Genomic DNA, 25855 nt, shown 5'->3' on the forward strand with positions numbered 1-25855 from the left:
AAGATTTTTTAAGCACTTAATTATTAAAAGTTATTATGAAAAATCAATATTATAGTCAAAACTAATTAGTGTGTAAAGAAAAGAAAACACAAATTAAATAGAATTCCAATAAATAATGACATGTGACACTGAGTGAGTTTGCAAGTTAGTTTGGTGTGGTGAATTATTCGGCCCCATTTATTTGATTTTTTTTAATTTATGACAAACCATGTGTGGTTTGCTAATGAGAGTGGTCTTACAAATCTAACCCCAAATCTATATGCTAGGAGTCATGTCGAAAAAACATTTATTTTTATTTTATCTTAAAATGTAGATGAGTCATTTAAAAGTTTAACTTTCACTCGTCATCCATTATATGAAATATTGTCTCGCTTTTAGTCATTTTGATTAACGTCCATCAATTTCATCTGTCAGGTGGTAGCATGTGTCTACCACGTCATGGACAGAATAATAATTTCATATTTACTTACACTTAAACAATAAAAGTATTATTTTTCTTCATAAAAATTTAGTTACATTTTATCACCACCACCCACCCATCCACCCACAACCTATAGGGTGACGAATGTGTCTTGGAAGGTGGTAATTGGACTGGTAATGGTGTTCGAGAAGGCCTTCATATCTTTATGATTATGTTGTCGTTAAAGTTTATTATAAAAAAAAATTAGTGAAATCACGCAGGCGTAAGTGGTTTCACACCTTACACTCACTATGTTGTGTAACATGGGCGTTGAAATTGAAGTTCGTCTTTTACCTTTCACGAGAAACAAGTTTAAAATTCCGTATTATTCAAGAATTTTAACATACACAACACTATTAAACGGACGTTGCCAGACATTCACGAACACTATTGAACGAACGCAGCCTTTGTTCGCGTTAACCCGCTAAGCTTACCGAACAAAATGTTTTGTCCGTGCCCAGTTTGTTTATTAAACGGACGAACATAAACAAACTTCCCACCGAACGGACATGTGGACGTTCAACCAACATTCGGTTCGCTGATATCCCTAAATTCTCAACGTAAGCGCATGTCTTAAAACCTTTACTTGCGGGACACAGTCGGTTAATCTCGGTTTTAGTTTTCGGTTTATTTCGGTTAACTAGTTAACAAATACTCTAGTTAACAAATACAAAACCATTTTGACTGACTAGTCTGTCAATATCCAAAAGCTTAGGACATGTTTGGGATTCCTTATTTACACCTTCTTATACCTTAAATAATGAGTTTTTCATAAGTTACAAAATCCTAACTTATGAAAACTCATTTTTCCTTTTTTAAAATGTTTAATAAGTTACATTACCCAAACACTATTTTAATCAATAAAAGTAAATAAGTTATAAGGAGGTAAAAATAAGGAAACCAAACACCCCTTAGGTCAAATTAACGTTTCTCATATAAATCCTAAACAAAACCCTCAACACTTCAACTCACCACTCTGTTCTCCTCAGCTGCCGTGCCGTCGAGATTCATCACCGTAACCGTAACTGTAACAATTTTCCGGTCAAATCCATCAACAAACACTTAACACATAACTATCAACAAACAATGGGTAAAAAAACAAAGAAGCCAGGTAAAGGAAAGGAGAAAACCGAGAGAAAAACTGCCAAAGCAGAGGAGAAAAAAGCCCGAAGAGAGTCTAAAAAAGTCTCGCCCGAAGACGATATCGACGCGATTCTGGTACACTTTACTAACATAATTTTATATCATATACTTATTATTTTATTGTTACTTATCACACGTAGTTATTAAAATTATGTTTGTTGGGTGTATAGTTAAGCATTCAGAAGGAAGAAGCTAAGAAAAAGGAGATTCATGTTGAGGAAAACGCTCCTCGCCCGTCTCCGCGGTCTAATTGCTCGGTATGTTGACATATTGTTTGGTTTTGTATTTGGATTAGTAAATAGTAAGTAAGTGATGTGAGTTTGGAATTGACTAGGGTTTTTTTTGTTGTTTAGTTGAATATTAATCCGTTGAAGGAAACGGAAATGATATTGTATGGTGGTGAATTCTACAATGGTACCAAGGTTTGTACAGTATAGCTCTTGTTATTGTAATGTTGTGCACTTCATAGTTCATCATAGGCATGTGAACAAACCGAACGAATATCAATGGGGGCGTGTTCGTGTTCGTGTTCGTTTATTTAACTTTAATCTAGTTAAATCGAACACGAACATATAACTAACCAATTTTTGTGTTCGTGCTTGTTCAGAAAGGGGCATGTTCATGTTCGTTCGTTTAAAACATAAACGGACACAAATGAACAAAAACAAACTTAAAAGAGCGTAATAGAACATAATGGACCAAACAAGTGTTTGTATATACATGTACATATAATTCAAATTATCTCCTTTTATTTTTATATTTGTGTAAGTTTAACCACTTATGTATTTATTAAAATTTGAACGAACATAAATTGACGTTCATGAACATAAACGAACAAACAAAACATGTGTTTGTGTTCGTTTGTTTAATTAAATGAACAAAAAGAATTTGTTCATGTTCGTTTGTTTATTAAATAAACGAACTTCCCATCGGACAATTCATGAATGTTCGGTTCATACACAGGCCTAGTTCATCCTGTTTTTTGAAATGTGATGGAACTTACTTTGCTAATGTTTGGCAGACGTACGTTTATGGTGATCTTTATCGGTATGATGTGAACAAAGGGGATTGGAAGCTGATATCTAGCCCTAATAGTCCGCCTCCTCGCAGTGCTCACCAGGCAGTTGCATGGAAGAATTATCTATATATTTTTGGTACATAAGTAGTAGAATTTTGATTATTCACATAGTTAAAGTGCTCATTGCAAACGAGTTTAATAATGACTTTGGGTGCCAAACTTTTGCTTTTCAAGTTTTAATTTGACTTGAGTATATAGTAGCACTCATGTTTTATTAAGCAGTGCATCTTAATTAATTTTTGTTGGTCACTAGGTGGTGAATTTACGTCTCCTAATCAAGAGCGTTTCCATCACTACAAGGTAAATGTGTTTTCTTGTTGTATATTATATTTCATTTGAGTTTTCCCTACGTGTGGAGTGTTACATTTTTCTGTTAATACAGGACTTTTGGATGTTGGATTTAAAAACAAATCAATGGGAACAGTTGAATTATAAAGGTTGTCCCAGTCCACGTTCTGGTCACCGAATGGTACTAATATGTTATTAGTTATTTGGATTGTACATAATGCTTGCAGTTTTTTGGTTTCCAATGTGCAACTCTAAATTTATGCCTTGTTTGTAGGTTTTGTATAAACACAAGCTTGTTGTTTTTGGTGGATTCTATGATACTCTCCGAGAAGTGAGGTTGGTATTTTTTATTTCTTTTAGCTTTTAGATATAACCGAGTTTTGATAACTTGTTCATCCTCTATTTGTTACTTTGTTTACTTTTGCAGGTATTTCAATGATCTGTTCGTCTTTGATTTGGATACTTTTAAGGTAATGTAGTTAACAAATTTTTTTAATTATTTTTTAGCGAATTAATCACAACTGAAACAAAGTAAACCACGTTGTTGCAGTGGCAAGAGATAAAACCGACACCTGGATGCTTATGGCCCAGTGCTAGGAGTGGTTTCCAACTATTTGTTTACCAAGAAGATGTGAGTAAATTATATTTAACAAATATTTGAAATTTCTTGTTTTTGTTTACATATTTACTGTTGATTGTAGATTTATTTATATGGTGGCTATTCGAAAGAGATATCTTCTGATAAAAACAGCAGCTCAGAGAAAGGGATTGTTCATTCGGATATGTGGGTGCTTGACCCTAAGACTTGGGTTTGGAATAAGGTATTTATGCTTCTTTCAAATCCCTCGTTCATTATTAATTTATGTAATCAGGGTTTGGATAAAATACAAATGACTTTTATCATGAGAAGTGTACAAATAAGTAGAGTAATTATGATAACACTAGAGTAATTATTTTAACACTATAACTTTTGAACTAGAGTAATTATTATTACACTGTATTCTTTTATATAACATAATTACTCTAGTTCAAAACTGTAATTACTCTAGTTATTTGTATGTTTAGAATGCTAATTTTATTTGTAACGGATCTCACCCCTATGCAATCATATAACTTGTTATTTATTGCATCGCTGTAACCTTTCCTCAACATATCGTTTTAGGTAAAGAAAGGTGGGATGCCACCTGGACCTCGTGCTGGTTTCTCGATGTGTGTACACAAAAGCCGAGCCGTGCTCTTTGGGGGAGTTGTGGACATGGAGGCTGAAGGTTGGCATCTTCGTTAATCTTCTTATGCACAATTGTTATGCGTTAACTATTAATTAGTTTTAATTGTATTTTAAGCTTGAAACCAGTTCTGTGCTTGTTAATTGGTACCAATTGCATGTGTAGGTGATGTGCTGATGAGCTTGTTCTTGAATGAACTTTATGGATTTCAATTGGACATCCATCGTTGGTAAATCCTGCATATTTTATTGTTTTTCAGTACAAAGTTACAAACAGAGAGTTTAATGATTTGCTCGTGTGCTATGGTTAAAATTAAGGTACCCTTTGGAGCTGAGAAAGGAGAAATCAACTAAAGATAAGGTATGTTTGACATATAGTCATATACTAGCTCCAGGCTTTTAGGTTATTGTCGCTTTTTTCATAGATTATAAGATTAGTTGCTAATAAATGCAAACTCCGTAGCTTGTGTTGCCTCTTTACTTTTTATCTAAGAGTTAGAGGCGGCAATTTGACTCATTATTTATGAATGGGGCCCTTCGGGTTTTTTTTTTCTTATTAATCTCTAATGGTCAAACAAGTATAAGTCAAAAAAATAGATTAAAAGGCAACTAGGTAGAAAGTTGCACAAAGTTTATATTGACGCATAAAACCTCCCAAGTCATTTAAAAAAAATATGATTGCTATTATAATAACTTACTTTTAATACTTGACACGGGCTAAATATTAAAAAAGCCCTATAATTTTGTACAAATAAATTTTTATCGGTTGACCCACGCTTGAAACATATCTGACTGTTTTTGTGACCTCTGCTAAGAATATTGGTACTGGTCATCTATTATTTGAGCCCTCTTGGTATTGCCTTTTTTTTAAATAAAATTCATCACATAAATGGTTTACTAAAATGTCTTTGCAGATAAAAAAGCTTAAAAATGAAGAGTCTCTTACTAAAGCTTCTTCTGACACTGGTACTGATCCAATGGAGATAGTTACCAATGATGAGGATGATAATATGGATTGCGAGATTGACGATATCTCATCTAGTATGGAGAAAAACATCAAAGTTAATGGTGCTGAGGTAGCAGTTAAATCTAATTTAAAGACACAGTCTTCTACTTTGGAAGAGGTATGGTAAAAGGTTAATAAAATATTCAGAATTTCATTCTCTTTCGGTTTTAACTTTTTTTTTTTGAAATTTAGGTAGTGAAACCTTGTGGACGTATAAATGCCAGCATGGTGGTTGGAAAAGATACACTGTATATCTACGGGGGCATGATGGAAATTAAGGATCAAGAAATCACACTTGATGATTTGTATGCACTTAATCTCAGCAAACTTGATGAATGGAAATGCCTTATACCGGTTCGTTACATACTCTTCAAGTTTGTGCTCGTGAAGATTATATCTTAATTTTAATCAATATTTATGTTTCTGTTTTTTTTTATATTTGTATAGGCATCCGAGCCTGAGTGGGTTGAAGCGTCAGAAGATGATGAAGAAGACGATGATGATGATGAAGATAGTGAAGATGAAAACGAGGAGAAAGATGATAGTGATGAAGATGATGATGAAGAAGAAGATGATGATATGGAGGTATTTCAATTATAATATTGACGGGCATCTAGATTATTAATATAATATAAATAATATTAAATGTTTTTTTTTCTGTTTGAAGGCGCAAAATGTTGGCGTGGTGGGAGATGCTGTTGCAATAATAAAAGGTGAGGGGAAGAAACTTAGAAGGAAGGAAAAACGAGCACGAATTGAACAAATTAGGGCTAGTCTTGGTCTTTCCGACTCTCAGAGAACTCCGGTGGTAAGTTTCTGAATACACTATTTATTTATACAAAAACTGAAAAGTTTGACCGAAAGTGTTTCGGGTCAACCCAATACGATTCAACTTTCAAACCGGTAATTCAATTTAATTGATGTTTGGCTTGTTATTCTTGAAGCCTGGGGAAGCTTTGAAAGACTTTTATAAGCGGACAAACAGTTATTGGCAAATGGCAGCGTATGAACATACTGCACACACCGGAAAGGTTTTACTTTTTACTTAAAAACTCAATTTAGTTCAGTTGAGTTTTCTCTCAGCTTTGACCATGGTTGACTTTTTTTTTCATCGCAGGAACTCCGTAAGGATGGTTTTGATCTTGCTGAATCTCGGTACAAGGAGCTGAAGCCCATCCTAGATGAGGTCTCTCTTTTTCTTATTTTTTTAATAAATAAATTATGTTAAATGAAGTTATTTTTTATTTGAAACGAATTTTGAAAGAAGTTTCCCTTTTTGTGTACAGCTGGCGATCCTGGAGGCGGAGCAGAAAGCCGAAGAGGCTGAAGGTCCCGAAACCAGTAATTCAAGGAAGAAAGGCGCCAAAAAGAACAAACATTTGGGCTCAAAATAATCTTTGAAAGTTGGCTCGATTATTAACTTAAGGCTTAAAGCCGAAGTGTCTCCCAGCCACTGATGATGGCTTGATTGGTTCCACAGTTGGCCTGGTGTCGATTCAATTTACGGAGTTTGTTTGTATTTTTAGCCTTTTGTTATTGAGGCTGGTGTTAGTTCATTCTATGTGTAAGTTAAAAATAGCCAGACATTTAAAACCCTCCTGTGAGAGACTGGAGATTTTGTATCACCCGCTTGAATGCGTATAGCTTCTGTTTAAACGTTTATTCTATAGTTATGTTGAACCCGAAAAAGATGCATAGTAATATTAGTCATCGAACTTCAGTTTTGATATATGCAAGATTTATTGTCAAATTGTAATTTGCGTGTGCATATACGTGTGTGAAAGATACACAATTGAAAGATGATGTGTGACGAGATCATGTGAAAATAAGATGTTATGTGACGTGATCGTTTTAAAAGTGTGTTTATGAGTGTTGCGACGGGTATAAATAGTAAAATAGGTGTTTTAAGTTGTGTAACGACATGGTGTCTGATTATATCGATGACAGGTAACCAAATATAGTTGTCAACTTGCCATGCTCGAGTGTCTTAGTGCTAGTATGTTTTATTGCATAAACCATTATCGAATAACAACGATGCTGTGGAACAACGAAATACTTATTAGCTCACTGTAAGTGTTCGAAGTATAAGTTAAGTTTATTATGTAATCCTATTTGTAGTATATATCCAATGATTATACCCTTTTAATCTTTATACATTCTTGCATGGTATATTATCACTATACTTCAAAGATATAAATCAACAATACAGCCAAAGGTCACATGTATTCACTTGCTCATTCACTTTCTCTTCAAGGTATAATTTGACTAGTACTTTTTACCCCTAAAAATCTACTTAGAATCTTTAGTTTGAGATTATAAATAAAAATAAAATGCGTGTGGAACGGGTATTGGTAATTTCGGTTACACATCTGATTGAAAAATCTTGTTTTGAATAACTACAAGTTATGTATTAGATATACCTGTTAGTTTACTAAAACTATCCGTTAGAATTCTTAAATACATTTCTCTTTACTTATATAACATTATTAATTATTACTAAAGAATGTTAGCAATATCTATATCTATACACTATATAACGAGGGAAATACCTCTTAAATTTTAAGGACGTACAATATTTAATATTAAAAGTACAATTAATATCCTTGTTGTAAAAAGGAATAAAGGTCAAGAAAAGGCTAAAAGTATTGATCCATCATATGATATATACCGTTAAAACGACAACTTTTTTGTTACTATTTCAAGTGTTTAATGTGAACCCCCCCCCCCCCCCCCCCCCGGATCAATATCCTTGTCGCAAAAAGGAATAAAGGTCAAGAAAAGGTTGTAGGTGCTGATGCATCTGAATTCTGAGTACATCGTATATAGCATTAAAATGGCATTGTTTTTGTTACTTTTTCAAGTGCTTAATGTTACCCCCCCCCCCCCCCCAGTATCCATGTTGTAAAGGACTAAAGGCTATAGGTACCGATCCATCGTTTATAGCATTAAAAATACATCGTTTTTATTACCTTTTCAAGTGCTTAATGTTATACCAATAACCAATTCCATTGTAAAAATAAATCAATCAACAATGCATAATTTTTTTTTAAAAAAATAGGGGTAATATATTATTTTGCTTCTTGTGAGTTCCCGTTTTTTCAATTTTAATATATTGCCCTTTCAAAAAAATTATTTAGTTTAAAAAATAGTTACAATAATAGTCCTCCATCTTCTATCAAGTTTTATTAACTTATTAAATACTTACATAAAACTTCTTTATCATTACCAATATATTATTTTTAATATCAATTTTAAACCAACTTTCTCCCACGGTTTTAAACGGCCAATATCTTTTCACACATTAATATTTTTTCTTAAAAAACAATTACACCATAAAACGAGCATTTTATTTTATTTAATATGAGTAAAGTATTGATATAGTTTTTTCATTTAAAAACAACATAACGTGTTACGTGATAGCCAGTTAGGACTGGAAAATGGGTCCGGCGGGTTCAAGTCATGGCTCAGAATCGGTTAGAGTCAGAACGGGTTATGCGTCTACTTGCCACATCACGTGGGCACCCAGTTAGTGACGATTAAAAAGTAACTAAATTATTAAGTTATTATATATTATATTATAACATAAGATAAATATCGGAGCTTGGTGCCGCAACACCGCAAAGGTTTTTATGTATTTATTTATTTATTATTTTAATGTTCTTTTTTTGGCTTTAAATGCATATTTTTTTTGTTTTAATCTCTTCGTCGTAATGCTCAGATTCACTGACTGGAGTACCAAAATAAACATAACCGACATCGAAGACATTCACGTCAACTCGTGGACGCAACACTTGTGTTTTACCGTACATACCAACCAAATGCGCATTAATACACTACCGCAACGTGACGGGTAAAAAAACCAGTTACATTTAAAACTAATCTTATATTCCAATTTCTATTTCAAATCATCCATCCATAACATGGAGATCGAATCCAAGTTCAACCCCACTTGTGACACATTGAGTGGATAATGACAATGAAAAATTTTAACGTCTTGTGAGGTTATCAGTTCGAATCCCAAGCTCTTCTCTTGTGGCGGCACAACAATTGTCAAGTGTCAAGTGACAGCTCGCAGTGTTGTTTCCCAAGTGAACGCCCAATCCAAATTCTAAAGCCAACATAGACCCAGTTAAAACAACACAATTTAACCAAAGTAAAACAACAGAGCTCTCAAATTTAAAAAATACGATAGCCTAAACACAAACACACGAACCTTGTATTCGAATCTTTCATTTCAAATTATCAAAGGCATGTATGTATACATTGTTGTTACATTTGTCCCAAACATTTTGACACCTTTCAGAAGGGCAAATTCGTCATTTACTATCTCACAAAACAAATGGAGTCGCTGAACAAAAACGCAGTCAAAGTGTGTCATTACTTCCAACTACTCTATCCCTGTTTTCAAATTAACCTTCACTTTTTGCTCTTCAAATTCACCAAATTTTTAAAATTTATAGCATATAACCAAACACCCATAATTTGTCTGTATCAAATTCTCATTATCTTGAAATTTTCATTTGTTTTTTTGGATTAGAAGAAAAGTGTGTGTGTGTGTGTGTGTCTGTGATCATATTATATATTAATTAATGATGGATAATTATTATTATCATCAGCTTGCTTCTTGTCCTTCTTATACTGATTCACTCAAGGTTCTTGAAGTTGATATACAGTTTGCTAATATGCTGTAAGTCGTCTTCAGTTTTCATTACCATCATTTTCCTTTGAATGTATGTGTTTTTTATGGATTTTAAATAGTTTTTTTTTAATTAATTTTTTTTTATTTTTAGGGCATTTTGATAAATGGTTGATTTGGGGTATTTGTGTATTTGATTGGGTACAAATTGGGTTCACAGAATGTTTTAAACTTTAAAATTTTTATGCAATTGTGACAACAATTTATGTTAATTATGCAATCACAAAGTGGTTTTGACCGAGTTTGACCGAATACCGATTAATGGGTCCGGTTAGGTTAGTTTGCATCGGTCTGGGGCCTATTACCGATTAATCCCCGCCTAGATATGATTTTTACAACACTGGTTGTAATGCAGTTAAGTAGTTAAACTAGTTAAGTGTACAATCTTTATATTGGGGATAGTTTGACTTTTGTGGTCAAACCTGAGAGATTCAAAGGCTTAAAATCTGTTGATGTTTTAGTAGCATTTAACATGGAAGCTTCTTTTTTTATATATTTAGTAAATTAATGTATGCCATTAATTTTGAATTCATTGTTTGACCAAAAGTCAATACCTTTTTCACTTTGAAGAGAAACAATTAACTAGTGTTTATGTAAAAATTTATGTAGGCCATCAATTTTGAATGCATTGTTTGACCAAAAGTCAATACCTTTTTCACTTTGAAGAGAAACAATTAACTAGTGTTTATGTAAAAATTTATGTTTGCCATCAATTTTGAATGCATTGTTTGACCAAAAGTCAATACCTTTTTCACTTTGAAGAGAAGCAATTAACTAGTGTTTATGCAAAAATTTATGTGTGCCATCAATTTTGAATGCATTGTTTGACCAAAAGTCAATACCTTTTTCACTTTGAAGAGAAACAATTAACTAGTGTTTATGTAAAAATTTATGTGTGCCATCAATTTTGAGTTCATTGTTTGACCAAAAGTCAATATCTTTTTACTTCTTAATTTAATGATAAATAATTAACTAGTGTTTATGTAAAAAATTATGTATGCCATCAATTTTGAATGCACTGTTTGACCAAAAGTCAAAATCTTTTTCACTTTTTAACTTGAAGAGAAACAATTAACTAGTGATTGCTTTTACATAAAGGTGGTAAATTTTGGGCGGGTTGGGTTCGGGTCAAAACACCCAAATTCTATAAAGTTTTGTACTCTTAACGTCCATTTGAAGACCGCGTATACGTTTAACTGACTAACTGCAGGCTGTTGTTTATTTATACTGAATCTATAGTGAAATCTGTGTATGGTCTACTGTTGTTTGCAGGGCTGCGTCTATACCAAGGGATAAAAGTGGTGCTTTTATCCGAATGGAGATGGGTTATAGTGACATGGCGTATATTTTATCGTTTTTACTACAGTGGATAAATTCCCCATGTTCATGTTTGCTTCAAACCTGCCTAAGTTTCTGCTATGTGATTGTACACAAGGTTAGTATTGTCAATTGTGTAAAACTAGAGGCGGAAAAATGGGTGGTTAGGTAACACGGTTGGGTTGACCCGAAACACTTTTGTGTAGAACTTTTAGTTTTTATAATAAGTAGTGTGTGTGTTAAACATGAATGCATGTTACAACTTACAAGAGTTATTTTTTTAAATAAAATGATTAAGAGTTTGGCATTAAAATTACGTTTAGCCGTTTACGTGACTTTCGACCCATTTGCCATTTTTCTTTAAAGAGAGTTTTTTTATACGGTTAAAACGTAAAATGCACAAAATAGAAATGAACTTCACATTTTTTTCTTGATTTTAACAACCAACTTTAATTGATGTGCAAAATAGAACCCAGGTTAAAAAAATACAAGAAAAAGTTACCATAGTGTTTTAAATCACGAAAAAGTGTAATTTTTAATTTTTTTTTCGCATGGTATGCCGTCTGTTATATTACCCGTTTGACCAGTTAAAGGATAAATCATCACCCGAATCAACCCGTTCATATCAGTGATAGTAGATTGGTTGTCTTTTTAGGTCTTACCAGATGAAAGACCGAAGCTTATTTCACGCGGTAGAAAGGCATCCATTAGAGAGTTCTATGGTATGCAAAAGTCAACCATCTTGCTATTATTATTATTATTATTATTATTATTGTTGTTGTTGTTATTATTTTTTATCGAGCCAGGGGTCTCACCGGAAGCAGCCTCTCTATCCCTATGGGGTAGAGGTAAGGCTGTCTACATCTTACCCTCCTCAGACCCTACCATAGCTTTGCTATTGGTGGGATATACTGAGTACGATGATGATGATGATGATGATGATGATGATGATGATGATGATGATGATGATTTTATTTATTTTTTTTAATATTTTTTTGAGAAAAAAAAACAGTTCTTTCTTGATCAGGATTTATGTCATGTTTAGTAGCCATAACTCAAATAACTTGCAGATGTAATACTACCATCTCTCAAGCGTCTGCGCACAACTCCATTAGATCTAGATATCAACGAAGACGATATTCAACCTTTCGACACAAATCCCATTAACAAAACCGAAAAAAAGACTAAAAGTTTTGAACTTGATATGGAAAGAGAAGACGAGTGCGGTATCTGTTTAGAGCCCTGCACCAAGATGGTTTTACCCGATTGCTGTCACGCAATGTGCATCAACTGTTACCACGACTGGTATGTTTTATAAATCATATTCGTCTTTCCGTTGACTTTCTTGTTTTTTAGGCTAAATTTCAAGATTTGATCAGGAACACGAGGTCGGTATCCTGTCCTTTCTGCCGAGGCAGCTTGAAGAGAGTGAACTCGGGTGATTTATGGGTTCTCCCGTGTAGAGACGACGTGGTTGACCAAAAAACAGTGTCGAAGGAAGACAAGAAACGCTTCTACAATTACATAAACAAGCTTCCTAAAGACATCCCTGACGCTGTGTTCTTGGTATACAATGACTACTTAATCTAACTTGAGTTAATTAGTGGAAAATGGTAACTTTTTCTTGTATATTCGAATGTTTAACCCGAGTGTTTGCAGTCGGTTTCTGCAAACGAATGTAAATTTGTCCGGTGTAGAACTTGACCATCTTTACATCAGAGAATGTGTCAATCTGTCATGTCATTGTTATGTTTTCGGTTTTTACCATATGCCACACTGAAATGTCTTCTTTTGACTTTTTAAAGTCAACCGTAACACTATCATGACTCGAAAATAAAAGTAATCATAACACTTTTATACTATCTTTATCTTTATATTTACGCCTTACACCTAATAAATAAAAGTTCCAGATGACACATGAAACAATTTAATGTCTCAACGTCTATCTTTCCTATTAAATAATGATATTAAAATAATATATTTTTAGATTTTTAATACAAATTTAGTTATGGATAATTGATATTTAATTATGAATAGTTATTATATCATTAACCAAATAAATTTAATCCGAAATTAGCTATGAATACTTATAATTTTTTTTATTACCAAGTATATAGCATTACATTTATTCAACACGTGTAATACACGGTATTCTAACCTAGTTATTAATATATAAATCCTACATATGCTAAGACCATAGTCACTCGAGACTAACACATTAAACAACAAAACCTAGAAAAGTTTCATTGTAATCTAGCCTGAGTATTGCACACTGCTCAATACGGACGCAAGTGGCGGGTGAGTGAACTCACCCTTAAGAAACAAGTTAGCAACCACTTTATACATAGCCTCGGTTAGGTGAACTCCATCCCAATTAACATATTGAGAAGGGTTTTGGCACGCGCTCGAAGACTGGGACCCACAAGTCGCAAGGACATCGAAATTGTATGGTTCACCATTGGCCCCACAACACACTTTAAAAAGCTCCTTGAACCCTAACTTAGGTGCATTTTGTATGATGGAACTGTAAGCGTTCCAGTAATCAGCATAAATGATGATGGTTTCCGGGTACTTTTGACGGAGGTCTCGAATTTTGGTTTGGAGGAGGGTGTTGTGGTCGTAGTTTTGCTTGTTGAGACTACCGACACAGCCCATGTCGTCACGGTCTGACTCGGGTGCGAGTGACATGGAGAGGGTTAAGCAGCCGGTGGGCGGAAGGCCTTCCACAACCATGTATTTTGCACCTTTGTCAAGCAATGCCTACAAAAAAAAAAAAGAAAAAAAAAGACAGTTCAGAATAACTTACAACTCTGTAATTCATGACGCAATATTAATGTATCATATGAAGTACATTTTTGATGTGAAAACAAGTTAATAATCAGGCTGGTACAAATCATTCTCCATTTTACTGATTGACAAATTTGTACTATTAAATCATTTAAGTTTAAAAGGGATCTTTTAAGAAACTATAAACTTATGCAATATCTTATGAACTTTAATAAAATTCCATAGTTTGTAAATGTAAGATGCTTTTAGTGGATTTCAATAATATATAAAATTGAGAAATAAATCTTTTAATAATATATACTATGAACAATTCAACATTACTAATTAATACTGATAATTTAATCAATGACATTACTAGGAACAAATTTCACAAAGGTAACTTAATTTACTCTCGACTTTCAAAACAATTTATAACATTTTGATTAGAGTAAATTGCGGTTTTTGTCCATGTGATTTGTCCAAATATGTGGTTTTCTCTAATAGTTTTAAATCTGCGATTTTCGTCCCTATGGTTTCATTTCTTGCAATTAAACCCAACTTCACTAATCCCGTTAAGTCTGGTCGTTAAACCCATCAGCGTACCCCTTGTAACACCCCGACCAAAGGCGGATTATACATCGGGGCGCCACATATTGTTTCATTACTCGTGACACTATTGGGTGTCAATATTTAATAAATACATTCATTCACGCACGCGCAAAGTAAACAAGATAACATAAAACATCATAAATCAATATATTATAAATCATAATATTCGAACAGCAAAGACTTGTCTTGATACATTTTAATCTAGGTCCAAAATAATGAAAACTTCCTACGTGTCCACAAGCTCCAAAACAGCTACTGCAAACCTGAACATGTGTTAAAATAAACGTCAAACACTTGCGTGTTGGTGAGAAATCAAGTTTAATACAATACATAGATAACAATAAATCTGCGCGCAACACGTGTATGTCTGGTGTTTAACAAGGGTGCAATCAGATTGTGATCAAGCCTAGATAGATCATAGCTCATAGTTCATAGTTCAATCCGTGCTCCCAATTGAGCACAAAAACGAGAAAACATCTGTGCAAGTGTAAACAAAGAAAACCGTAAACGATAGGTCTCCCGTGTTCATCTAATGGATCCATGAAAACTGCGGAATAGGCCGAACAAAGCGGTTAATGATACACACATACAAATAAACAGCCAAGTAAACGTCCTCAACACATGGGATACTGCGCGACTAAAGTTCATAAACAAGTTTAAGACTCTAAGTTTGTATGAACACATGAACATCCCAAAACATTAAAAATAAAAAGGGATTAGGTACGAGATTACTCACTTGATAAACGATGCGGTGATAGATAAAGCAAGAACCAAACAAGCAAGTTAACCTATAAGTAAAGATTATTGTTTTAACGATCGGTTTTAAGTCTTGATTACAAGTTAGCATAATTAATAAGTAAGTTATTATATATAATATATATATATTACCGGAAGAGCAGGACAGAACAGGGAGGAAGACGGAGACAGAGAGGGAGGCGGCAGAGAGCAAGGAAAACAGGAGAGAGTAAGTGTTTTGTGTGTGTAGTGTTATGAAAATATTATTATTATTTATAGGAAAACCCTAGGAGACATAATCCCTAGAAAAGGGGAAAAAAGATCTCAAAAAGCAAAAGATTCCAAAAGCAAAAGATATGGAAAGATATGGCAGCTGCAGGGGGCAAGATAAAGCTGTCAGGGAACAGTAAAAAAGGCATGAGCGGTTCAGAAAAAGGTACTGGTCAAGCATGGAAAAAGCAGATCTCAAAAGATTATGTCAGTCACTTTATCTGCCAACCAATGGGGTTGGCGCGCATGCTGCGCCGAAAGTAACTTTTCAGACATAAAGCAGATTAGGTCAACAGCTCAAAAGATAAGACAACACAAAAGCAAACGGCTAGATTCAACAGAAGAAACTCAAAGGGTTTAGCGCGAGAAGGCTAAGGCGCGAAGGCAGACACAGAAGGTCAAGAGAGCGCGAGCGCGAAGGCAGACAGAACTATCCTTAACGCGTCGCGGAAAGAACTACATTTCTAAGCGCGCCGCGGGAAGAATCACATTTCTTAGCGCGCCGCGGGAGGAACTAGAATTCCTAGCGCGCCGCGGGAAGAACTATAATTCTTCGCGCGTCGAGGGATGAACTACGATTCTTAGCGCGCTGCGAGAAGAACTACAAATTCTTAGCGCGTCGCGGGAAGAACTACCGTTCTTAGCGCGCTGCGAGAAGAATTACAATTCTTAGCGCGCTGCGAGAAGAGTTCGTCTCGCGTATCGCTGAAACAGGTGGTCTTCACGCAGGATTCCTTGTAAGGGGTCTGGCGCGTGGAGCTGCGCAGACAACCTTAGGCGGGAAGGAACAAAGGACAAGCAAAGAGTTAGAAGAAAAAGAGGAAAACAAGGCTTAAGGGCGGGACGGCGACAAAAGGGAAAAGAAGGCGGAAAGAGAGAAGGAGAGGGACGGGACGGCGGAAAGAAAGAGAGAGAAAGAGGCGGGAAGGAAAATATATATTATTATTAAAAGTAAAATATAAGTATAAATAAATACTAAATCATAAAAGAAAGAGATCGGGTCGGAGAAACGGGTACCTGGGTCGGGTCGGATCGGGGCAGATGTCACAGTCTCCCCTACTTTAAGAAATTTCGTCCAGAAATTTATCTCGAAGTAGGTTGCGCAGAGAACAGGTGCGGGTACTTGATCTTCATTTGATCTTCCCTTTCCCATGTAAACTCGGCTCCGCGCTTGGACTCCCAACGAACTTTCACGATAGGGATACGACTGTGCTTGGTCTGCTTAACCTCGCGATCCATAATCTCAACAGGCTTCTCAACGAAATGCATAGATTCATCAACTTGAACTTCATCAAGTGGAATGTGAAGGTTCTCGTCAGCTAAACACTTCTTGAGATTGGATACATGGAACGTTGGATGCACATTACTGAGCGCGGGCGGCAGGTCAAGTCTGTAGGCAACTTTTCCCACACGCGCGAGAATCTTGAATGGACCAACATAACGAGGAGCAAGCTTACCCTTCTTCCCAAAGCGGACAACACCTTTCCAAGGCGACACTTTGAGGAGAACAAGATCACCAACTTGAAATTCGAGAGGCTTTCGCCTACGATCTGCGTAACTCTTCTGTCGGCTTCTGGCAGTCAGCAGATGATCACGGATCTTGGCGATTTTATCGGTTGTCTCTTGAACAAGTTCGGGTCCTGTGATTTGAGCTTCTCCCACTTCGCTCCAACAAATCGGGGAGCGGCACTTACGACCGTAAAGTGCTTCAAATGGGGCCATACCAATACTGGAATGATAGCTGTTATTATAAGAGAACTCAATCAAAGGCAGGTGTGAATCCCAATTACCTCCAAAATCAAGAACACAAGATCGGAGCATATCCTCAAGAGTCTGAATAGTTCGTTCAGACTGACCGTCAGTCTGGGGATGATATGCCGTACTCATGTCCAAGCGAGTTCCTAGCGCAGATTGGAGAGATTTCCAAAAGCGAGATATAAAACGGCCATCGCGATCGGATATGATGCTCAAAGGAGTACCATGGCGGCAGACAATTTCCTTGACATAAAGCTGCGCGAGTTGCTCAACACGGTAGTTTTCACGAATGGGCAGAAAGTGAGCAGACTTAGTCAAACGATCCACTATTACCCAAATGCTATCATGTTTGCTTGCTGTCAAAGGTAACTTGGTAATAAAGTCCATCGCAACACATTCCCATTTCCACGTAGGAATTTCTGGTTGTTCGAGCAAACCAGATGGGCGTTGGTGTTCAGCTTTCACTTTAGAACAAGTCAGACATCTAGCTACGAACACAGCAATATCCTTTTTCATACCGGGCCACCAATAAGTTATGCGCAAATCCTTGTACATCTTATCAGCGCCGGGATGAATAGAATACCGAGATTTGTGCGCTTCACTCAAGATATCAGCGCGAAGATTCTCATCACAGGGAATCCAGATGCGATTAAGATAGCAGAGAATTCCACTCAGATTAGGCACAAAATGCGCTTCCGCGCCACACGCTAACTCGGCGCGAAGGTTACCATTACTGATGGATGCGCGCTGCGCGTCACGAATGCGCGATTCAAGGTTGCTTTGGATCGGCGCGAAGTGAAGATGCGTGCGCGGCAAAATACAGTTAAGTTGGCAGGGTTTTCGGCTGAGCGCATCGGCTACCACATTAGCCTTACCAGGATGATACCGGATCTCACAATCGTAATCGCTGATGAGTTCGTTCCATCGGCGTTGTCTCATGTTAAGTTCCTTCTGATCAAAGATATGCTGAAGGCTTTTATGGTCGGTGTAAAGGATACACTTAGTACCATAAAGGTAGTGTCTCCAGATCTTCAAGGCAAAAACAACTGCGCCTAGTTCGAGGTCGTGAGTTGTATAATTCTTTTCATGAACCTTAAGTTGCCTTGATGCGTAAGCGATAACCTTGCCTCGTTGCATAAGAACACAACCGAGACCTTGGTTGGATGCATCGCAATACACGACAAAATCATCATTACCCTCAGGTAGCGCAAGAACAGGAGCTTCACACAACAAACGCTTGAGCGTTAGAAAGGCTTCTTCTTGCTTCGAGCCCCAAATATACGGTTTACCTTTGTGCGTTAGAGCTGTTAAAGGCAAAGCGATTTTCGAGAAGTTCGAAATGAAGCGCCGGTAATAACCAGCTAAGCCCAGAAAGGAACGGATTTCGGAAGGAGAGGATGGCGTAATCCAGTTCTTGATTGCTTCAATCTTGGATGGGTCGACATGAATACCCATCTTGTTTACAACATGACCAAGAAACTGTACTTCATCAGACCAGAATTCACACTTGGAAAGCTTAGCATAGAGTTGCTCAGCTCTAAGGTTTTGCAACACCAACCGAAGATGTTGCTCGTGCTCGGCCTTGGTCTTAGAATACACCAGAACATCATCGATAAACACAATCACGAATTTATCCAAGAAAGGCCTACACACCCGGTTCATTAGATCCATGAAAACGGCGGGTGCGTTGGTTAGACCGAAGGACATGACCAAGAATTCAAAATGGCCATAACGAGTTCGAAAAGCAGTCTTCGGAACATCTTCATCGCGGATGCGCAACTGGTGATAGCCAGAGCGGAGATCAATCTTCGAGAAACAAGAGGCACCTTGGAGTTGATCAAAGAGGTCGTCAATACGCGGTAAGGGATACCGGTTTTTAATGGTGAGTTTGTTCAACTCGCGGTAATCAATACACATGCGAAACGATCCATCTTTCTTTTTAACGAACAACACCGGAGCACCCCAGGGCGAAGAGCTAGGGCGAATGAATCCTTTAGCAGTCAACTCTTGAAGTTGGCTGGCCAATTCTTGCATCTTAGCGGGTGCAAGACGGTAAGGAGATTTAGCTACGGGGGAAGCACCAGGGACAAGATCGATACGGAACTCAACTTCACGAGCGGGAGGGATACCAGGAAGATCATCAGGAAAAACTTCAGGGAAATCACGCACAACGGGGATATCGCGAAGCTTCTTTTCTTCAGCAGGTTTGACCACATGGGCTAGAAATGCAATACACTTCTTCCGCATGAGTCTTCGGGCTTCGGCGCAAGACATAAGCTTAAGACCGCGGGAGGGTTTTTCGCCGTAGATGTGAAGATCACCATTTTCTCGAGGAATGCGAATCATCTTCTTGGCGCAAATAACTTCGGCGCGATTATGCGTAAGCCAGTCCATACCAATAATAACATCAAAGCTTCCAAGAGGCATAGGGATAAGGTCAATCAGAAAATCGTTTTCGTTAAGGTTAAGCGTGCAATCTTTAATCACTGAGTTAATTAAAACAGTTTCACCATTAGCCAATTCAACTGAAAAATCCTCTTTTAAATCGTTGCGCGGTCGCGCAAGCTTCTGCTCGAAGGCGCGAGAGATAAAACTTCGATCGGCGCCAGTATCAAAAAGTATAGAAGCATAAAATCCGTTAAGCAAAAATGTACCATTAACTACGTCATTATTCGCTTGCGCTTGGTGCGCGGTTATATTAAAAGCTCGTCCACGCGTTACTTGGTTCGAAATTTGGTTCACCGGATTCGCTTGTGTAATCTGAACTTGTAGTCTCGGGCACGCGTTCCGGAAATGACTGGGATCACCGCAGTTAAAGCACGATCTGGGTCGTGGGTTTTGGTAGGTTGGTTGTGGGTTCTGCGGGTAGACTGGTGGTGTTGGCGCAATTGGATTGGCGGGAGGGACTCTACAGTATTCGGTTGAGTGACCAATGCGGCCACATCGGTTACATTGTCGACACGGGGTCTGAGTTGGGTGGTGAAGTCTACAGGTTGGGCAAAAGGGTTGATTTCCTGTGTAAGGTTTCTTAGGTGGCGGGGCAGGGAGTGCGGGATTGGTTAAGGCATAGTTGTGGACTACAGGAGGTGTTGGGTAGGTTGACAGTGGGTTAGGCGCATAAACTGGGGGTTGGTAGATGGGTTGCTGGGCAATGGGCGGGTTGGTAAGCGCATAGGCCTTGCGCCTGCGCTTGAGGTTGTTACGGTTTGAGGGTTCAGGTTTGGTTTCTGTTGGTTCAGGGGCAGTCTTGGTGAGTTTGGTCTTTTCTGTTCCCCGCAGGAACAGGGTTCCTGCTCTGACATGGTTGTCGCTGAGCACAGCGGCCAACTCAATGGCGTCAGAGAGGGTAACTGGGTTTCTGGCCCATACAGAATCTTGAATTTCCATGGGGAGACCCCCAAGGAATTTCTCGATTGCTCGGCGGGAAGGGGTAACAAAGTGAGGGACCAGTAAGCTTAGCTCGTGGAAGCGCGTCGCGTACTCGCGCGCTTCACCGCTGTATTGCTTAAGATTCCAAAATTCCTCCTCTAGGCGCTTAATTTCGTTGGGAGGGCAGAATTCTCGCGTCAGAATTTCCTTGAATTCCTCCCATGTCATGCTAGAAGCAGCCTCTGCGCCACGCGCATGAGCTACTCCGTTCCACCATGTAAGCGCTCTAGATTCCAGGACACTGGAAGCATACAGGGTTCGTCTGTCTGAGGGGCATTGGGTATGGAGGAAAGTGTTTTCAATCTTTTCGAGCCATTGGAGCATCACGGTGGCTCCTTCAAGACCTGTGAACTTTGGAGGGTTACCCGCGTTAAAGGACTTAATGTTATAACTGGAGGTATTGTTTTGGCTCAAGGCTTGGGCTATCGCGGCGGCCATTTCCTGGGAACGTTGCTGTCTACGCATGCGCGAGGCTTCTCTTCTCTGAAATCGGCGAGATAGCGGAGGCATTCTATAAAAATTTTAATTTTAGTTAATATCTTGGTTTTAGCGCAAAGTATGTCATCGTAAAGCTTGGTTTCACGGAGTCAGTTACTGTCAAAAGTTAAAGTAAAATAAATGATCCTAAATGCAGACTTAATAAAGGTAACAAATTCGAATCAAGAATCGACAATTCATGTATCACCATGACTTTCCGAATTCCCAATTTAAAATATACGAGCAAACGAGTATTGGAGATTGACGATTCATGTATCACCATGACTTTTCAATCTTCAATATAAAATACACAAGAAAATGAGTATTGGAGGTTGACAATTCATGTATCACCATGACTTTTCAAGTCTCCAACCTCAGAACATAATCGTAAATGGAAATTGAAAATCAACTATTCATGTATCACCATGACTTTTCGGATTTTCAAATCCCAACAAACGAATAGGCAAGAAAAATCAATAAAAATCGAAATTCAGCAAAAATCGAAATATCGCGAAATAAAACATAAAATCATATACTGCGCAAGTGCGAGCATATTCATAAATAACGAGTAATTAACAATAAGCGCGCGAACATGAGATTTCTCTCATGCGCGAGAAGGGACTCTTAGGTATTCTAGGCCGTTACGTCTAACCACCTATCCTAAAGTCAACGAGCTCTGATACCAATCTGTAACACCCCGACCAAAGGCGGATTATACATCGGGGCGCCACATATTGTTTCATTACTCGTGACACTATTGGGTGTCAATATTTAATAAATACATTCATTCACGCACGCGCAAAGTAAACAAGATAACATAAAACATCATAAATCAATATATTATAAATCATAATATTCGAACAGCAAAGACTTGTCTTGATACATTTTAATCTAGGTCCAAAATAATGAAAACTTCCTACGTGTCCACAAGCTCCAAAACAGCTACTGCAAACCTGAACATGTGTTAAAATAAACGTCAAACACTTGCGTGTTGGTGAGAAATCAAGTTTAATACAATACATAGATAACAATAAATCTGCGCGCAACACGTGTATGTCTGGTGTTTAACAAGGGTGCAATCAGATTGTGATCAAGCCTAGATAGATCATAGCTCATAGTTCATAGTTCAATCCGTGCTCCCAATTGAGCACAAAAACGAGAAAACATCTGTGCAAGTGTAAACAAAGAAAACCGTAAACGATAGGTCTCCCGTGTTCATCTAATGGATCCATGAAAACTGCGGAATAGGCCGAACAAAGCGGTTAATGATACACACATACAAATAAACAGCCAAGTAAACGTCCTCAACACATGGGATACTGCGCGACTAAAGTTCATAAACAAGTTTAAGACTCTAAGTTTGTATGAACACATGAACATCCCAAAACATTAAAAATAAAAAGGGATTAGGTACGAGATTACTCACTTGATAAACGATGCGGTGATAGATAAAGCAAGAACCAAACAAGCAAGTTAACCTATAAGTAAAGATTATTGTTTTAACGATCGGTTTTAAGTCTTGATTACAAGTTAGCATAATTAATAAGTAAGTTATTATATATAATATATATATATTACCGGAAGAGCAGGACAGAACAGGGAGGAAGACGGAGACAGAGAGGGAGGCGGCAGAGAGCAAGGAAAACAGGAGAGAGTAAGTGTTTTGTGTGTGTAGTGTTATGAAAATATTATTATTATTTATAGGAAAACCCTAGGAGACATAATCCCTAGAAAAGGGGAAAAAAGATCTCAAAAAGCAAAAGATTCCAAAAGCAAAAGATATGGAAAGATATGGCAGCTGCAGGGGGCAAGATAAAGCTGTCAGGGAACAGTAAAAAAGGCATGAGCGGTTCAGAAAAAGGTACTGGTCAAGCATGGAAAAAGCAGATCTCAAAAGATTATGTCAGTCACTTTATCTGCCAACCAATGGGGTTGGCGCGCATGCTGCGCCGAAAGTAACTTTTCAGACATAAAGCAGATTAGGTCAACAGCTCAAAAGATAAGACAACACAAAAGCAAACGGCTAGATTCAACAGAAGAAACTCAAAGGGTTTAGCGCGAGAAGGCTAAGGCGCGAAGGCAGACACAGAAGGTCAAGAGAGCGCGAGCGCGAAGGCAGACAGAACTATCCTTAACGCGTCGCGGAAAGAACTACATTTCTAAGCGCGCCGCGGGAAGAATCACATTTCTTAGCGCGCCGCGGGAGGAACTAGAATTCCTAGCGCGCCGCGGGAAGAACTATAATTCTTCGCGCGTCGAGGGATGAACTACGATTCTTAGCGCGCTGCGAGAAGAACTACAAATTCTTAGCGCGTCGCGGGAAGAACTACCGTTCTTAGCGCGCTGCGAGAAGAATTACAATTCTTAGCGCGCTGCGAGAAGAGTTCGTCTCGCGTATCGCTGAAACAGGTGGTCTTCACGCAGGATTCCTTGTAAGGGGTCTGGCGCGTGGAGCTGCGCAGACAACCTTAGGCGGGAAGGAACAAAGGACAAGCAAAGAGTTAGAAGAAAAAGAGGAAAACAAGGCTTAAGGGCGGGACGGCGACAAAAGGGAAAAGAAGGCGGAAAGAGAGAAGGAGAGGGACGGGACGGCGGAAAGAAAGAGAGAGAAAGAGGCGGGAAGGAAAATATATATTATTATTAAAAGTAAAATATAAGTATAAATAAATACTAAATCATAAAAGAAAGAGATCGGGTCGGAGAAACGGGTACCTGGGTCGGGTCAGATCGGGGCAGATGTCACACCCCTCACATGAGGGGAAGTTTTGTCCTTTTTCTCCCCAAATAAACTCCAACCCTAATTCGCAGGCCCCACCCCAACCCTAATTTGCTGGCCCCATCGCGTGAGGGACTGAGGTGTATTTGGGGTGGGGGTGGGGGAAAGGACAAAATTGCCCTCATGGGGTTAGTGGGTTCGAGTTTATTGCAAGTGAAATGAAACCACAGGGACGAAAATCGCAGATTTGAAACCATTGGACTAAAATCGCAGATTTGGACAGACCACATATATGAAAACCGTAGTTTACTCTTTTGATTATGAAAAACTAGTCAATAGTTTATTAAGCGTAGACAGTGTAGTCAAAATTACTTCTACAATTCTACGTTAAAATGATATTAGCTTGACAACGAAAGTGAAAGTTATAAATATGAAATCTCACATATAAAATTAATTTAACCTCACTGCCACCAATTTATATGGGAGATATGAGGGATGACCTGGCCTGCCAGGGTTTGAGTCCTGATCTCACCCGGTTTTACCGGCACCTCGCTGTCGTGCCGTTTGTCGGGCGTGGGCTCGGCTTTTATCCGGTGAATCACTCAACAGGTGGACCGCTAGGGGCTCCGTTCGTCTGGACTAGTGGCCAGCTCGGGCTTCCTTTAGCCAATAGGGGTCGCATACGGAGTACCCGGCGTTACTTAGTTGGCCATTCAAAAAAAAAAAAAAAAGCTTACCTCTAGAAATCCATTGACACTTTGAATAGAAAGCTCTTGAATTGTTTTGCCTTGAAAAGAAGATCCAGTAATGTATGCATAATCGTTGGCTCCAATCTCACCAACCCAATCAATGCATCATTAAACACCTTCTTACATTCATTAGGAGTTAACTTTACACTTTTACACTTTTGCCCCTCCAAGTTCTTATTAAACCAGGCAAGTTGAGTTTGTAAAGATTGACTTTGTATGTCAAGGGTAAGGTTATTTTTGACAAAGAACGAATATGGTATCGCGGTGGACCCCGCAACGGCGTAGTTAACACCGTTAGACGTGTCGGCTTTTGGGTTGCGGTAGGGTGGCAAGAAGGGTAGAGAGAGTGATTCAGTTACAAAGTCAATGACTAAACGGCCGTCAGAATAGCGGTTGGTGGGGTGGTGGAAGAATGTGGTCCCGTATGGCAAGTTAGAGACGTAGGTGAAGGCGTTAGGTCCCCCACCAGACGCAGTGTTCCCAGTGTCGGTTTATGAGTCACCAAATGCGTATATTTTGTTAAATGGCCTAGCGGAGGCTGTCGTAATAAGAAAAATGGTGGTGACAACGACGACGACGCTGGTGATGGTAGATGGTAACATGGTTGATGAGACAATATTAATGGATTAGTATATGACCCTTAGTAAGTGGTTCTAGTGGCATTTTATAATATGTAAAGTGTGAAATGACTAAATTACCCTTCATGCATGATAAGTTAATAAAATGATAGTAATAAATAATTTAGGTGAAGTTGAAGAATTCGGTTATAGAGCTTTGAATGTTGTGGGATGGGTAGTAGCTGACCACCAACTTGTGCGGTGAAGATTAAATAATATTTCTTTTTTCTACGTGACATAAATATATATGATAAGGTTTAGTGAAACCTTACCTTTACGCAACTAAATGAACTTTCTTTTGTAGAGTGTATCTAGACCATAGATGATAGATCGACTCAACAATTAGCATGATGGATTATGTACGTGTTTTGAAATATAGACAATATCATTGTAATAGAGATTTAAATTTGGATAATGTGGTATAGAAGGTGTTATAATTTTTCAAAAGACACAACTACCACTGTTAGGGGTGAGCAAGATAGGGCCGAATCCTTGAAACCTGGCTATCTGACTTGCAAA

The 25855-nt window shown here is 37.9% G+C and overlaps 3 protein-coding genes and 1 pseudogene across 4 annotated transcripts in view; 3 read left to right on the forward strand and 1 right to left on the reverse strand.

The window, feature by feature from the left end:
• The window catches only part of LOC143556573 (nucleolar protein 56-like), a 191625-nt gene extending 185923 nt beyond the window's left edge, over positions 1-5702 (forward strand). Inside the window, exon 9 of the mRNA XM_077045859.1 lies at positions 5682-5702. Within this exon, the coding sequence (XP_076901974.1) occupies positions 5682-5685 (4 nt within the window). The 3' untranslated portion in view covers positions 5686-5702. The remainder of the gene's footprint in view (positions 1-5681) is intronic.
• LOC143556572 (uncharacterized) lies at positions 1407-6622 on the forward strand. The gene is made up of 20 exons (XM_077045857.1): positions 1407-1678; positions 1774-1860; positions 1957-2025; positions 2625-2757; positions 2935-2981; positions 3064-3150; positions 3244-3305; positions 3397-3439; positions 3520-3600; positions 3671-3790; positions 4132-4237; positions 4361-4424; positions 4513-4555; positions 5109-5318; positions 5393-5554; positions 5648-5785; positions 5868-6008; positions 6145-6231; positions 6318-6386; positions 6487-6622. The coding sequence occupies exons 1-20, from the start codon at positions 1547-1549 to the stop codon at positions 6592-6594; spliced, it is 1989 nt and encodes a 662-aa protein (XP_076901972.1). The 5' UTR covers positions 1407-1546; the 3' UTR covers positions 6595-6622.
• Positions 6623-9786: 3164 nt separating this feature from the next.
• LOC143556575 (E3 ubiquitin-protein ligase AIRP2-like) lies at positions 9787-12999 on the forward strand. Its single transcript, XM_077045860.1, has 5 exons — positions 9787-9887; positions 11169-11331; positions 11869-11935; positions 12284-12518; positions 12593-12999. Exons 1-5 carry the CDS (start codon positions 9790-9792, stop codon positions 12801-12803), a joined length of 774 nt encoding a protein of 257 aa, XP_076901975.1. The 5' UTR covers positions 9787-9789; the 3' UTR covers positions 12804-12999.
• Positions 13000-13312: 313 nt separating this feature from the next.
• On the reverse strand, positions 13313-25416 carry LOC143556559 (GDSL esterase/lipase At3g48460-like; annotated as a pseudogene). The gene is made up of 2 exons (XR_013139390.1): positions 24708-25416; positions 13313-13973 (listed from the first exon to the last, which is right to left on the reverse strand). The product of XR_013139390.1 is annotated as a GDSL esterase/lipase At3g48460-like (transcript).
• Between the last annotated feature and the right edge of the window lie 439 nt (positions 25417-25855).

The sequence above is a fragment of the Bidens hawaiensis genome, unplaced genomic scaffold (assembly GCF_021521415.1).
Source record: "Bidens hawaiensis isolate Kalapana, Puna unplaced genomic scaffold, B.hawaiensis_p1.1 tig00018651_1, whole genome shotgun sequence".
Taxonomy (NCBI): Eukaryota; Viridiplantae; Streptophyta; class Magnoliopsida; order Asterales; family Asteraceae; genus Bidens; species Bidens hawaiensis.